General features: G+C 44.1%; 1 protein-coding gene across 1 annotated transcript in view; it reads right to left on the reverse strand.

Annotated features, from left to right (window-relative positions):
• The window catches only part of LOC144769899 (uncharacterized), a 53,221-nt gene that overhangs the window by 26,996 nt on the left and 11,237 nt on the right, over positions 1–14,988 (reverse strand). The window contains exon 2 of the mRNA XM_078654092.1: positions 4,294–4,377. Coding sequence (XP_078510218.1) covers positions 4,294–4,377 — 84 coding nt within the window. The remainder of the gene's footprint in view (positions 1–4,293; positions 4,378–14,988) is intronic.

Here is a 14,988-nt window from a genome sequence, read left to right on the forward strand (position 1 = left end):
ATCCTGACACTATTAGATTGCAGGATATTGTCGCTCCTTTAGGGCTGATTTCTTATATTACCAGCCCCACTCATATTAAAGGCCATACTATTGATCAGATTCTCTCAACCAGGATGATTGAGGTGTCCTTGCAAGGTCCTGTTTTATGGTCAGACCATTTTTTTATCGATTTTTGTATTTTTTCTTCTGTTATGACTGGTTCCAGAATGCTGAAAGATGCGAATCGGCTGGGGTGGCCTTTTCATCAAGTCACGGTGGAAATGTTGTACGATGCTCTCCGTTGTCATCCCTGTCGGCCTTCGGGTAATCTGGAGGAAAATTTAGACTCAGTCCAGAAGTGGCTGGTAGCCAGATTTGATGAGCTAGCCCCGGGGAAGCCAGTTAAATCTGTGGCCAGACATGTCTCGGCCCCTTGGTTCACTCCTTCTCTCGGGAAAATGCGTCAAGATTGCAAGAAAGCAGAAAGAATATGGCAGCGCAAGTATGATCCGGATGACAAATCTAAATATTGGGATGCGATTAGGTTTTATCACGAGCACACCTCTGAGGGAAAAAAAGTTTATCTGGAGCGCAGAATTGATGAGGCGGAAAATAGGAGTAAAGAACTCTGCAGGATAGTAAAGGAGTTCATCTCCCCCTCCTCGAGCTCGCCCTCCCATTCTCATTTCGAAGTCTGGATTAGCCAGCTTGGGGATTTCTTCATAAATAAAATTAAGTCCATTCAGGACGCTTTCCCTGATGCCGGCCTATGTTCAACTGTTAGTCAACGGACCACCCTCCTCTCGCCATCAGATGAGAAGAGCCCAGTCCTTTCGGACTTCCCTTCCCTATCTGCCACTCCCTCCCTTGACCTGCTATCCCGGCTTCAATCTGGCTCGCCACTGGATCCTTGCCCAGCGAAATGTCTGGAAAAAATAGCGCCTGCAATTAACAGCTTGCTTAATCCGCTGCTCAATCTCTCCCTGACTACGGGCGAAGTTCCTTTGGCCTGGAAACATGCTCTGATCCTGCCACTACTCAAAAAGCCCACTTTGGATCCCCTTGTCCACGCTAACTATAGGCCGATCTCCCTTCTCCCTGCTCTGGCAAAGGTGATTGAGAAACATGTACAGCTCTCTATTTCCAACTTTATAGAGAGCAATAACATCTTACATGATTCTCAATCGGGCTTCCGTGCTAATTTTAGCATGGAGACAGCTCTGCTCGAGATCACCGATGCCATCAGAGAGATGCTTGATCTTGGGGGAAGGCTATTCTGGTTATGCTGGATTTGTCGGCGGCGTTTGACACCGTCCCCCACGTCGGTCTCCTTTTTAGACTCTGGGAGATCGGCTTCCGTGGGACGGTGTGGAACTGGTTTAAATCTTTTTTGACCGGCCGTCGACAAGTGGTCTGGGCACCTCTGTTCTCCGCTGAAATGCCGCCGCTAGAGGTGGGGGTCCCTCAGGGGTCTATCCTGAGCCCCACCCTTTTCAATATCTATATGGCCCCTCTGGCGGCGGTTGCGGAGTCCTTCGGTGCCCAGATCATATCCTACGCTGATAACACCCAGCTCCTTTTTACGTTTAAGAAGGGAGAGGCTTTTGATGGTGGTCTGATCTGGGAATGCCTGGGTGCGGTCTCTGCCTGGTTTCGGCGGCACAGTCTGAAATGCAACTCCGATAAGTCGGAGCTGCTTTTTTTCGGATGTCCGCCGGATCCCAGCGGGAAGACTTGGTGGCCCCAGGACATGTTTCCGCCTGATGTGGCCTCTGTGAAAGCTAAAAACCTTGGTGTGCAGTGTGATGACGGCCTCTCTTTCAGACCCCAAATCATCGGACTGTCTGGGAAATGCATTGGCATTTTGAAAATGCTACGGAAGTTTCTTCCGCTGCTGTCTCTGCAACACAAAAAAATCATTGTGCAGTCTCTAATTGGCTCGCGACTGGATTACGCGAATGCCCTGTATCTCGGGCTGCCTAAATATTTGTTGGCCCGCCTGCAGATTGTGCAGAATTCGGCTGCAAGAGCCATTTTTGGTCTTCCACGCAGGGCAAAGGCCTCGGAATTGCTAAAGAGACTGCATTGGTTGCCTATTGCAAAAAGAATCACCTTCAAGGTTTTGACCCTGGCTTTCAAGGCCCTCCATTCGATTGGCCCTAAATATATTGGGAGGCGCTTGGCCTTTTATGTGCCGAGGAGGACTCTACGGTCAGCCTTGTTGGCCAAAGTCGTTGTTCCCCCTGTCAAACTCACCCGGATCGGAGGGCGTTCCTTCCGATACTTGGCCCCGCGTAGCTGGAATGAGCTTCCTGTCTCCTTAAGGAAGTCAAACAGTCTCCTTTCCTTTAGAAAGGAGCTGAAAACCTGGCTCTTCTCTGTATGATTTTCTTTCGGCCTCCGTGAGCAGCTGTGTCGTGTTCTCCCCGCAGTTCTCTTTGCCAAAGCGCCGGGACACCCCTCGGGGTAGCCGTGCGCTATAAAAGAGACTTATACATAACATAACATAACATAACTGTGAGCGAATCCCTGTGCTGTTGTGTTGCTGCTGTGATGGTTAGGGACTGAGAGGAGTTGTGGTCGCTAGTGCATGTAAGTTGTGGAGCACAACTTGGGGGTGTTGTTTTGTTGCTGTCCGGAGGAACTCCGCAGAATTTGGCAGTGTTTCCCAGTAACTTAGCAGATTTCTGGTGAGTGAAACTCCGCGAGCTCCGCCCAGGCCTAGTTAAATCACTTTGTGCATGAAATGAGTAAAATGAGACTGCTAGCCTATGATTTGCAGGCTAGAGGATCAGTTTAAACTGTTACCTCATCTTTGACATTTAAAGTAATGGCAAAGCCAAACTTCCCGCTGGTATATGTGTAAGCCAACCCTAAGGCAGGCCTATCCAGTCATAAGACAGGGTGCAACATAACTCATGGACAGAATAATAATTGTATGTGTTCTGAAGCTGTCATTTTTCTGTAAATGTTGTGTTTGCCCAATTGGTGAGTACTGATTTACGCGCTGACCCCTCAGCTGTACTAACTCTGGAACAGTGCAACCAAAGTGGGTTTTTCAAGGCATGAAGCAACTCATAACATTTAAGCCCAATGTGGTAGTTGAGTCAAAAGTAATGTAACAAGTTGCAGTGTGCAACTTTAACAAAGTTGGGAGTTCGTTGCCTTAAGTCCCCTGTGCTCATACCAGTTGCCCATAATGGGCAGATGTACAACCGTTATTTGCAGTCGCAGAGGTGTTTCAGACCCTTTTGCAACCGCAAAACATGAGTTAGCCATTTACTATTCCCAGCTGCGAGTCGCAAATAATTTGCGACTCCCAAAATAGGAATAGTGAGTTGCTATTAGGAAGGGGCACTCAAAGGGTGTCCCTTCCTAATAGCGAGCCCTCCAGGTATGTCTGACTCTTTTGCGACCGCAATTGCGGTTGCTAAGCAGTCGCAGGTTACCACCCTTCCCTTTGGGAATGAAGGGGAAATTTTTTTAAGGGCAGGCAGTGGTCCCAGGGACCACTAGCTGCCCTTAAAAAATGAAAGGAAAACGTGTTTTTTTTTTTTAATGCATCCCGTTTTCCATTAAGAAAAACAGGCTGCATTAAAAAAAACTGCTTTACTGGAAAGAAGTCACAGACATAATGGTCTGCTGACCCCAGCAGGCCACCATCCCTGTGAGGCTGGCCATTCCCAATGGGGGTGCAAATTGAGAGTGGCTCATGAATATAGATGAGCCTCGTATTTTGCGACCCCATTGGGAATCGCTAACAGTGGCCCTGACACTGTTGTACCCTGGATTTAGGGGGACTTTCCTGTACATAAAAAATCAATGGCCTTTTGCTGTTTTCATGTATGCTGCACAACGCAGCACACATGAAAACAGCAGAAACGAGGAGAAATGAAACATTTCTCCTCATTGCGCCAGGGTAAGACAAGGTTTGCCCTGGTCTTAATTTGGCGCTGCAACATAATTACGCCACCCGTGTAAATAGGAAGCAGTGTCAGAATCAATGGGTTTTGCGGAGGAGCGCCCATCGCAACACCCATTGCCCTCCCCTTTAACGCTCATTATAGCATGAAAAGGGGCCTTATTTACAAGGCAGTGTTAGGTGGCTTAACGCTGCCTGGTAAATAGGACAAAGCCCCTATCGCCACAGGAACGTCGTAAAAAGTGACGTTCCCGTGGCGATAGGGGCTTGTACATATGCCGCTAAGTTTTGCATGTTATGTATAAAATGCCTCTTTGCTGTAAACCGTAAGCCTCTAAATCACACCTCTAGGAAACTACACAAGCAGGCAGATGCTGTTCTCGGACACTTACGGAGCAGGAAAACAGGCTCGATGAGAGAAAGAGTAAAGAAAAGGAATGCTGTCAATCTCCAGAAGAGGACGCTGTCCCAGAATCCTGAAAAGGAGAAATTACACCAGGTTAGGCAAGGAGGATTGGCAGGGCTGCTATTTGTATTTTCTTCATTTGGTTATAATCTCAAACAGAAACACTGAAGATAAATTACACATTCTCCTCCATTTATAAATCCAATTGCTCCTGCTTTTCTCAAGATATCAAATCAAAAAAGATGAACGCCAGACTGGAATCTAGATCAATGGCTGTCAGGTCAGAGACTGTTAACAGCATTAATACCACAGGTGTAATGCACAGAGGCAGGCCAGACAAACAGACCTAAACACGCACTGTGATTTATTTAGGCATCTTTGGCGTTCGTTTTATCATCGTGCCTATTGATGGAATCGAACATATCTTGCCAATCTTATGGTCTTTCAATATTTACTATAGATTTAGATTAATTTAAGGTTTGTGTAGCGCCTAAGAATGCACAGCCTTAGAGTGTGATGGAAAAATCTTGTCCCTCTCACCAGAAAGTGAATGTAAGCAATTCGAGCACATGGGCCCGGTTACGATGCGGTTAGGAAAGCCTGCAAACAGCATTTTATCCTTCCAAATCGGATTGGGAATGTGTCTTCCCAACCAATGGCCCAATTATGATGCGGTTAGGAACAAATACTCCCATTGAAGTCAATGGGAGTCCAATCAAATCGTATCTGGATACATCGTACTCGGTCGGTCGGACTCTCCTGATCCAAGTGGGTCAGAAACCATATCCAAACCGATTCGGTCAGGAAGATTTCCTAACCGCATCATAATCTGACCCTTAGTTGTGAAGGGTGAGATCCCACCTCAAATTTTAAACACTAAACTGGTCAGGGTAAACCACTAATGGGCTTAAGCCATTGGTGGCATGGCAAAAAAAACAGCCAGGCTTTGCGGTATTGTTTAAAGTTTTTATGCAATACTCAAACAGAAATAAAGTAAAAACAAAACACAAGATAAAATTCCAAACCAATTTAGAAAAATAGGAGAATATTTTTATAAACAAAATTACATCAAAATAACAAAATTCTAATGAGTATAAACATAGATATACAATTTTAAATATTAAGGTTCAAAATAAAGCAAACAATCGTTAAGTGCCAACCACAGAAAACTGGTTGGGATAGACCAGGATCTAGGTGCAATTTGATAAAAGTTTCGGTTGTTAACAAAAACATGGTTTAACCAGTTTGGAAGCTTTTCTCATGGACTGACTCTCTGAAATAGGCAGAGGCGTAAGGCAACAAACAGTGGCCGGGGAGGGCTCCATGTCTGACAGTCATTGGATGAGGTCGTGGTAAAGCCATTGACTTTTGGCAGGAAAGCTCAGAGCTGGATATATTTTAATTTAGTGCCCTGCAAATTTCCCTCGCTGGAAGGATAAAATTGGCACCTTTGCCCTTTGAAGATTTCTACAGTCTCCTTTTTTTGGAGCTCGGATTCTTCCAGCAGGGCAAGGCTGCAAGCTGTGGCCTAAAGGGGATCTGCAAGGCCAGATACCTTCACCAGAAGGTCCTGCAGAATCAGGCTTGCAGGTGTGGAAAAGCTCTGAGCCCAAGAAACCTGGGTCTTTAGCCAAGTGGCAAAGAAACTATGGCAGATCAACTGGGTAGGTTGGTCCTGGTCCTGGTCCTGTGGAGGTCTTTGGAGGCCAAATATTTCCAAGTCCATTGTTTCAGGAATACTCTTTGGAAAAATCAAGGGTACCTGGACCTTGGGAACAGCCCTTGAGGGTCAAGACTCTCTACAGCAGAGGCTAGAAGCATAGTCAAGACAGGTAGGTCCAGTTGGAACTGGTGAGCTGGGTAGTTGCAGGAAAGGTCTATTGTAGCTTGAACACAAGGCCAACCATATCGATCCTTATAGTCCACTTTTTTATCCTGGGTGTAAGAATGTGAGCAGGTCCAGTTTTTCAGTCCTCTTCTCGGGTCTCAGAGAACAGGTTCTGTCCTCTTCTGAGCTTCCACGCATCCAGAAGTTATCTGAGAATTGCACTGTTGATGTCACATTTATTCCTGGCCCAGTGTTCAATCAATCAACCAATTAATCTGGGGAATTGTAAGCGCACTACTCACCCGTGAGGGTCTCAAGGCATGCAGGCATGGGGTAGGAAGCTCCGCTCAGTCGAAGAGCCAGGTCTTGAGTGTCTTCCTGAAGATGTTCAGGAAGGGGGCACATCTGATGTCGATCGGGAGCTCGTTTCAGGTCTTGGCTATTGTAGCATTATGTTGGCAAAGGCTCTTCACCTGTTCTGGCTCTGCGGATGCGCTGGATTTTGGCGAATGATCTGAGGTTTCTCTAGGGTATGTGGAAGGAGATTCTTTTGTTGAGGTATTGGGGTCCGGTGTTGTGGGGGCATTTGTAGGCATTGGTATGTATCTTGAAAGTAACTCTTCTCTACGCGGAGCCAGTGAAGGTTATGGAGGTGTTGGGCAGTGTTACCAGGAAAGTGTGCGCCCGCGTGCGCACGCACGTCTGATCCCTGAGCACGCATCCACAGCACAGCTCAGAAGAGCATTCGTGCCGCTGCTTTTAGAACCGCAGGGGAGCGAAAAATGTTAATTTATGGCTTGCGGTGGCTTCTGCATTTACTGTTGTTTTTCCTTCTTAAAGGAGTGCAGCTGGGGGCAGTTTGTGGACCATTGTGAAAATATTCCTGTTAATTGTAGCACCGTCATGCGCTGCAATTAACAGGAATATTTTCACAATGATCCTCAATCAGCTCTCAGGCGTGCTCTATTAAGAGAAGACATGCAACTAGCACAAAAGAACGACATGTAAAGCACACATGGTGCTTTAAGGCTTGCTGCACACCTTTCGTTAATAGAGCACAGAAGATTGTGTGCCTTTTTAAATGTTTTCATGTTAAATGCAACCCAGTGCATTAGTATGTCGGGCTCTGCAATTAACATGAAAACTTTCCAAAAGGCACGTAATCTGCCGCCCTCTATTAACAAAAGGCATGCAGCAAGCCAAAAATCATAATGTGTGCTTTTACAATAACTAATATATGTTAGTGATTCTGAAAGCACACGTCCTGCTCTGGACTTGTTGCATGTTTTTGTTAATAGAGCATGGCTGCAGGACAATTGTGTAAATTTTTTTAAAGTATTCATGTTAATTGCTGCAATTAACATGTATACTTTCAAAAATCCACACAATCCGCCCGCAGCAACGCTCTATTAACAAAAAAGCATGCAGCAAGCCCAGGGCGTTAAGTGGACTGGGTCCTGCTGATGCTGAGTTTTTAAGCCGGTGCTGAGACAGGTCCCAATCAGGCTCTTCATTTTTGCACTCACCCTTAGGGTAAAAAACATCTCAACTGCTGAAAGCCTTTGGTGTAACTTCAGAGGACTTTCTATAGTTTTTTCACAGTCTGATCATTTCAGAACTGAGGGATTTTCAATATATTCAACAAAGCTGTTGCTGATGCTTATTTCTCCTATGCAACTAACAATCATTGACAAAGTCAATAGTCCTGGGTTGTTGTAGATATAATGTTTCTTATTGTATTATATATCTGGATGCAATGACAGAGGCAGCACAATAACGATAGGGCGGCACACTATACTAAGCAAAGATTTTTAGCTTACGTGTTTTTACGCCACGCCCTTAATTACATCAGGCACGTCCCTTTGAGAGACCCCCAGTTTTTTTATCCCACTTAAAGTCCTGAGCATGCCTAAAAGCACCACACGTGCTTTCTGAATCACTAAAATATATTAGTGACTTTGAATGCTCGCACGGTGGACTTCTATGTACACTCCACCCCTCCCCCGGCGTATCCAAAAAACCATCTTCAGAGCGGATTCGTGAACTCATGATTATCAGTTTTAAAGAGGGGAGTAGCCCCAGCCTTGGTAGAGCCAGCTCTGTTCTGCTGAGTCTTGCCCTGATGACCTTGAATAATTCTTAAACAGATTATTGCAAATAGCAATCTCCTTTCATTTATTTTTAATCTGGGTAATGTGTGAGATTGTACTATTGACATTTTCTGACAAATGTGTTTTTGTTTCATGCAACATCCATACAAAATGTTTATTTTAGATCCAAACAGGATCTCAGCTATGAGAAATGGTAGGATGTCACAGTGATTATTTGTAGTAGTATTAGTGGGTTTCTACTGAGTTACAATATTGGAAAAATACATCACTATCCCTGAATATTAACTAGAGACACATTTGGAATTTGAACCAGTGTGCCTGTGCACTGTTTGTGATTTGGCCAAAAGGACACGAGAAAGCTGAAACTGGATCATAAATTCAAAGCTGATCCGAACAGAGGCCTGCAAAATACGTTTGGCCGAGGGCGCTCAAAGTCCTTAAGATGTCCCTGAGCTGCCACTGTGTAGTTAGTTAGGAAAGAAGAGGTTCACTGGCCCGTGTTCCTAATATATGTATTAGTGTAGCTTTGTCGTCGTTGCAGATGCTATGCACTGCACTTTCTCATTTCAAACATGACACAACCATTGTAAATGTAAATGTACATGTATTTATATAGCGCAAATCACCGACACGGTATCTAAGCGCTTAGGGAACCCGTCCTGGTATTCCCCTGTGAGAAACCCCGGCAGGGCGTCCACAAGGTGAAAGCCAGGCATCCCGCCGCGAGGGGTCGTAGTGGAGATTAAGCAAGCTATTGCCCAGAGTCGCAGAGTGTGACCCCGTGAGTCGAGTAGGCACAGGAGCGAGAATTGTCGAGTCCGTGGAATTTTTGAGCCAGAGACCCGCCGAGGCGGGGAATCGAACCCTGGTCCACGGTCGATCTCAGCTTCTGGGTATGCCGCCTCTAACCACTGAGCCACGCTTCTCCAATTGTACGCCAGTCACCAATACAAAGGCCACCCACCTGGCTGGACTGGCCTTAGCAGGCATCAGGCGTTTGCCGGGAAGTCTGGGTGTCAGTTTTGGAGTAGTGGGGGCGAGTTGTGTTACTGGGGGCAGTTTTGCAGTGATGCTGCAATATGGGCCCCAGTGCTGGGAACCGGGTTTAAGCAGTAGTGCTTGATACTTGGCCCCCTCCCCTCCACCTCGGGTGGGTGGGAGCCAGTGCGGCAAAATTGCCAGCGCTACTTTGGATTCCCTGCCTGCCCCGTCAAACAGGCCTCCTCCTTTCCAATACCTTGGTCATTTATCTGCACAATCAAGCAGGAACTCCAGTGTCAGAACCCCTGTCGCTGCACCCACACACCCGGTTGAGTTCTTGGCGCACATTGCTGTGGCTGGTGCGCACAGAGACCTCACATTGCCGCACACAGAGGGAAAAAATTAGAGGAACATTGGTGTTGGGTGATGTGTTTGTGTCGAGGGATGCCAAGGACAAGTCTGGCTGTGGTGTTCTGTGTGGTCTAGAGTTTGTGTGGCAGAGACTTCTTGATCCCGGTGTGGAGGGCGTTTCAGTAGTCCAGTCTGCTGGTTTTGAGTGCGTGGGTGATGGTCTTCTGGTGGTGGTGGAGACTCCTTAACCCTCCCTGTCAGCACTCCTTTCAGCACGCCTTTAAGGGGTTACTGGGCCCAATCATGGTGGTTGAGGCCTTTTACTCTTGATGTTCTGGGACTTTACCTACTATGGATCCCTCTCAACTGGACCAGGAACCCCTTTTGCACTTGACTCTCGGTGGTAGTTGCGGCTGGGCAATCAAGGCTCCTGCAGAGGGGCATGTAGATACAGCTCAGAGTCATTAAACAAAGAAGGAGCGAGGAAATGAAAAGAGCTCACCCCTTTCCCCTAATTAATACAACCAACCAAAAAGAATGGGCTCACAAAAGGTTTTCTGTAATCAAAACCATGTTTGTGGGCAACCCAAAAGGGGTATAAAGGAACCCTCACCCACCATCCTAGTGGGTGGCATGCTTCATCATCGCATTCCCATCTAGGGTGCGGAGTGCAGCCTAGGTGTGCTTTGGTGCCTGATTACAGTGGAGCTGGTGTTTGATTGTGACAGATCATAAGAACAGTGAGTTAAAACTGTCTACAGGATTGCTCCCCTAACCAGGAGTGTTTTAATGATGGGGTCCTGTGGCAGGATCAAAAAATAGGTGCGGCTATCTGGGAGAAATAATTTATCTCCTGGATCCTAAAAATTGGTGTACATGTTTCAGCCAAACAGAGGTGGTAAATACAAGGCTTACTTCAAGACCATAAATGTAAAAGACAACAATTTGTTAGGCCTTAACTGTAGTGAGAGCACACACACTAAGGTGTAATTAAGTAATTAACTAAGGTGGAATTTCTCCCTATTTTCCTGGATGAAACTATGACTTACGGCTTACACTTAACTCCATGTACCTGTAAAATAAGAATGTCAAAATAATCCATAATTCCAACAATACAATCGATTTTAATGCAGTATACAATACAGTGCAGTGTCATCTATCATAGGTAGTGGCATGCATAATGAATAATCCCCCTTGCATGTAACATATTTTAGTTTTGCATTCAGCAGATTGTGTAGAGAATGCCATGACTTTCTTAACATTCATTAGATATTTACCATTCTGAAAATTCACGTATGACATGAAATCAGGAAAGCGTGTTTAATGTCAGAATTATGAACCAAACACCGCAAGCAAAGTTATTATAGTTTAGACCTGTAATATTTTTAAAATGTAAATATGATCATTAACTTTGCTTGTCACGATAACCATACCATGGCAGAGAGTGGGTTATATTAATGGTACAGCTATAGAATAATGCCCAGTTTATTTTTTTTAATTATTCGGCTTAATCCAGTATGATTTGAGAAGGAATAAAACAAAATTAGCCCAAGCCTTAGTTATGTCGCTCTAGGTTTGGGCGACACTCGACAAAAAATTGTTAAAGGACAGTTTTGGCAGTGCAAACCGGCTTCCAGTTTTTAAATATCAGAAGTGTTCTGTAGCTCCACCTGTTCCCGGTTACTTCGTCAAGGTCCACTGCCCGTACTGGACACCTATTCCAGCCCTGGCACAAGACCAAGAGGAAGTCTGCGAATCGGCATCTTCCGCCGTTGTAATGGTTCTGAACCAGGGCGGCAAAGACGACACGTGCATATGTTCGCGTGATGACGTATTGAAACCCCGCTCCCTATTGGGTTTGTTAGATCGGCTCCTTTACATTTAATACTTTGTGGGATATGTGTGATATGATTATGTTCATGTGAGGAACTTCTTGTTACCATTAGTTGATTTAAAGTTATGCAACCCGCGTTATACCCGTTAGATGTTATTGTATATTCAAAAATGTAGAAACGTGTTGAGGGTGAAAAATTCTTATAAATGAAATTTGAAATGTCTGGGTGTACACTTATTGTTGTCTCTTGAACATATGGAAAAATTACCAAAAAACCCAATAAGAAGCCTTATGAATATCCCTATTTTTATAAAAGATTATGATCTGCTAATACAACTATTCTTTTTCGATAGGGATTATTATAAGGTAGAGATCAGCTACTAGTAATGTTATCATTTGACATTAAGGTGTAGCAGTTTTATAAATAAGGGATCAGCCAATATTAATAGCGTTCCATGGGATTTTATCATTTAATCCTTTTTTAAGTGTGGATAATCTGCAAATCCATTGTTGTTCCTTCTTGAGGAACAGGTTCTGTAGGTTCTCTTGGGTGTGCTCTATTTGCTCGACGACGACCCATTTCAGGTCATTGATAGCATTCTCCCCTTGATCCTTCTGCTGGTCGTGCCAATATATTGTAGACCACAGGGGCACTTGGTCAAATATATAACATTGGCCGAGTTACAATTGGTGTGTCGTCTCAGATACCAGATTTTGCCTGGTTCTAACTTTAGAGTCTTGGTACTGGCAGTCAGGTTGCACAGACTGCAGTTAATGCAAGAATAATGTCCTGTTACATTTGGTAGGCCCCAGGCATTGAGCACTGTGTTTCCCGAACGTTCAGGTTTTTTTTGGGGGGGGGGGGGGAGAGGGGATATGTGAACACTAAGTGATCCTTCAGGCTTCTTGCCTTTCTGAAAGAAAAAAGGGATTACTTCCACTTACGTTTTCCTGTTTGTAGTATACCCCAAAGATTGTTGATCATTTTTATCCTTTTGTTAGAAAGTGGTATTATATGTAGTAACGCAAGTTTGGCTGTATCTGTCTGCAGTGTATCATCTAGTGAGGCATGTCTGTTTTGGTTGCGTGTTCTTTTTTGAGAGAATTTGATTATTTTGTTCTGGGTAATCTCGTCTTTGTTTTTTGGATAGGTCCGTTGATTGGGCATGATAGTCTTCCGCTTGGCTGCAGTTTCTTCTCAGGCGAGAAATTATCCGTATGGTACATTTTTATTTAGTGCCCTGGGATGGAAACTATAACATTTCAATAAGGTATTAATTGATGTTGGCTTATAGTAGGTCTTTCTTGTTAATCTTCCCTCATCACCTTTGATAGTAATGTCCAAAAAAGTGATTGTCCTCTTATCCACAAAGTCTGTGAAGCTCAAGTTGTTGTCACAATTATTCAGCCACTCTAGGAAAGGAGAATGGGTCTCTTCTTGCCCTTGCCTGATCATCCAGATGTTGTTTATATATCTTTTCCAAAATTTTAACTGTTCCTTGAAAGTATTGTTGATGTTAAAAATAGGTGTCTTTTCCAATTTTTACACCTACAGTCCAGCTACACTTGGGGCATGGAAGTCCCTTAAGTTTGGAGATACAGATCTCCTTCAAACTCCCAAAAGTTTTTTTTCAGGGCTAGCTCTGTCCATTCCACTACAAAAGCTTTGGGAATTTTAACATCCCATGGGATTCCATCCAGGGCATTCTCAATGTCCTTGATAGTATCGTCTTGGAAGAGGCCGGTATAAAGGCTTTCTATGTCTTTCTATGTCTAGACTGACAAAGACACTGGTTTGTGGATCAAACCTTATCTCTTTTAGTAGTTTAAGCAGATGTAGGTGGTGGTGTTCTGCACTATAGGTTTTAGAAAAAAATCACAGAAGTGGGACAGGGGTTCAAGGAGGGATACAATAGGAAGACCAGGAGGCAGGGTCCTATTTTTATGAATTTCAGGAAGTGTGTAAAAATACGGAGTCTTTGGATTTTTTTAGCATAAAAACTCTGCCTCTTGTTTTGAAACAAAACCTTGCATCTCTGCTTCTTCGATCAATATTGTGATTGTTGCTTTTAATTTCCTCGAAGGGTCATTTTGAATGATTTTATAGTCCATTTCATCATTCAACAATCGCCCACATTCTGCTCCGTAATCATCTTATACTGTAGAACCACTCCTCCCCCTGTCTGCAAGTTTATGACGATAGTGTCACAAGATTGTAGTGTGTTTAGTGCTGTCCATTCCTCTTTATTTAAGTTGTGAAAGGTCTCTTTTTCTTCCGTTTTCTCTATTTCATTGAACACTACTTGTTCAAATGAAATTACCTCAACTGGTATCGAATTTGTGGGTGGACAGAAGGTAGATTTTAGTCTAAAACCAGTGTCCCCTTTGTTCCTGAAATCCTTACTAGTATCATGGTTCTCAAAGAAAGCTTTTAATTTAATGTTCCTGAAAAATTCAGATAACTCACAGTGAAAGTGGAATTTGTCTACAAGTGCCATTGGTACAAAACCCAATCCTTCATAGTAGGTGTTAAACTATATAAGGATAAGTTGGTTACTAGGCTCAGTGGATGCTGGGACCGGGTTGGGAATCTTTGGATTTGCTCCTTGTATTGGCTCCTATGGTTCTATCTTCCTCCTCCCAGTGCACCTGGTTTTGCACACTTCCCCTCCTCCCCTCCCTGAAAAGGGAATCTTTGATTATGAGAATAGAAGGGTAGCTGGCTTTTTGGAAAGAGGGGTTACATCCGAACATTTGATGTGGTTGAAAGTAGACAGGGAAACTCATTGGGCCAGGGAGAGGAAATTGTTGCCACTGTTGCGGCCATTATTGGAATCTGTTTCTACTGCACTGTTTTCCTTTTGCGCTCCCGACACTTGATCCACAACTTATTGAGGAATCCTCTTCTGAGGGATCAGAATGAGCATCTTATTTACCCATGGGGAGGAGGTCTGTGTAGGGCTATGGTACTGTGTATGAAAATTTCCTCAGGCCTTTTGGGAATTTTTTTATTTTTGGCTGTGTTAAATATTCTTTGTATTCTGCCAAAGCTTTATTTAACTCATAAAGTTTTTATTTAAAGGAAATAATTGTGGTCTTAAAATGAGTTTCTGTGGCTTGAATTTCGACTAACATGGCATCCAACAGTCGTTTTACGGTCTCTATAATTAGGACAATACAATACCATGTGCAATGTTATGCAAGCTGTGCCCAGTCTCTTCTAAAGGAAGCATCCTCCAGAAAAATCTGGGGTGCGTTGGTAAAAATCAGGCCTCTAGGGGCAGTGTTGTTTCTTAGGTATTGAGTCAAAATAACCCCATTTCGAATGAAATTGTCCTGATTCAGTTCCTTTTTTGTTCAGGAAAGTGATCCCAATCTGTTGTTTGTGAGATGGTTTGTGATAAATTAAAGTCTGAGAATATTGGGGGGCCTGAGAGGATTTGAAGAACATCCTCCTCTGTAAAAGTTTACCCTTGATTCTATGCCATGGTTAGGGTGTGACTTAAAGGAAGTAAATCTGATAGTTATTGCTCGCTCTCACAGTTGATCGCTGCCTATATATCGTTAAACAAAGGA

This window comes from Lissotriton helveticus, chromosome 7, assembly GCF_964261635.1.
Source record: "Lissotriton helveticus chromosome 7, aLisHel1.1, whole genome shotgun sequence".
Classification (NCBI taxonomy): Eukaryota; Metazoa; Chordata; class Amphibia; order Caudata; family Salamandridae; genus Lissotriton; species Lissotriton helveticus.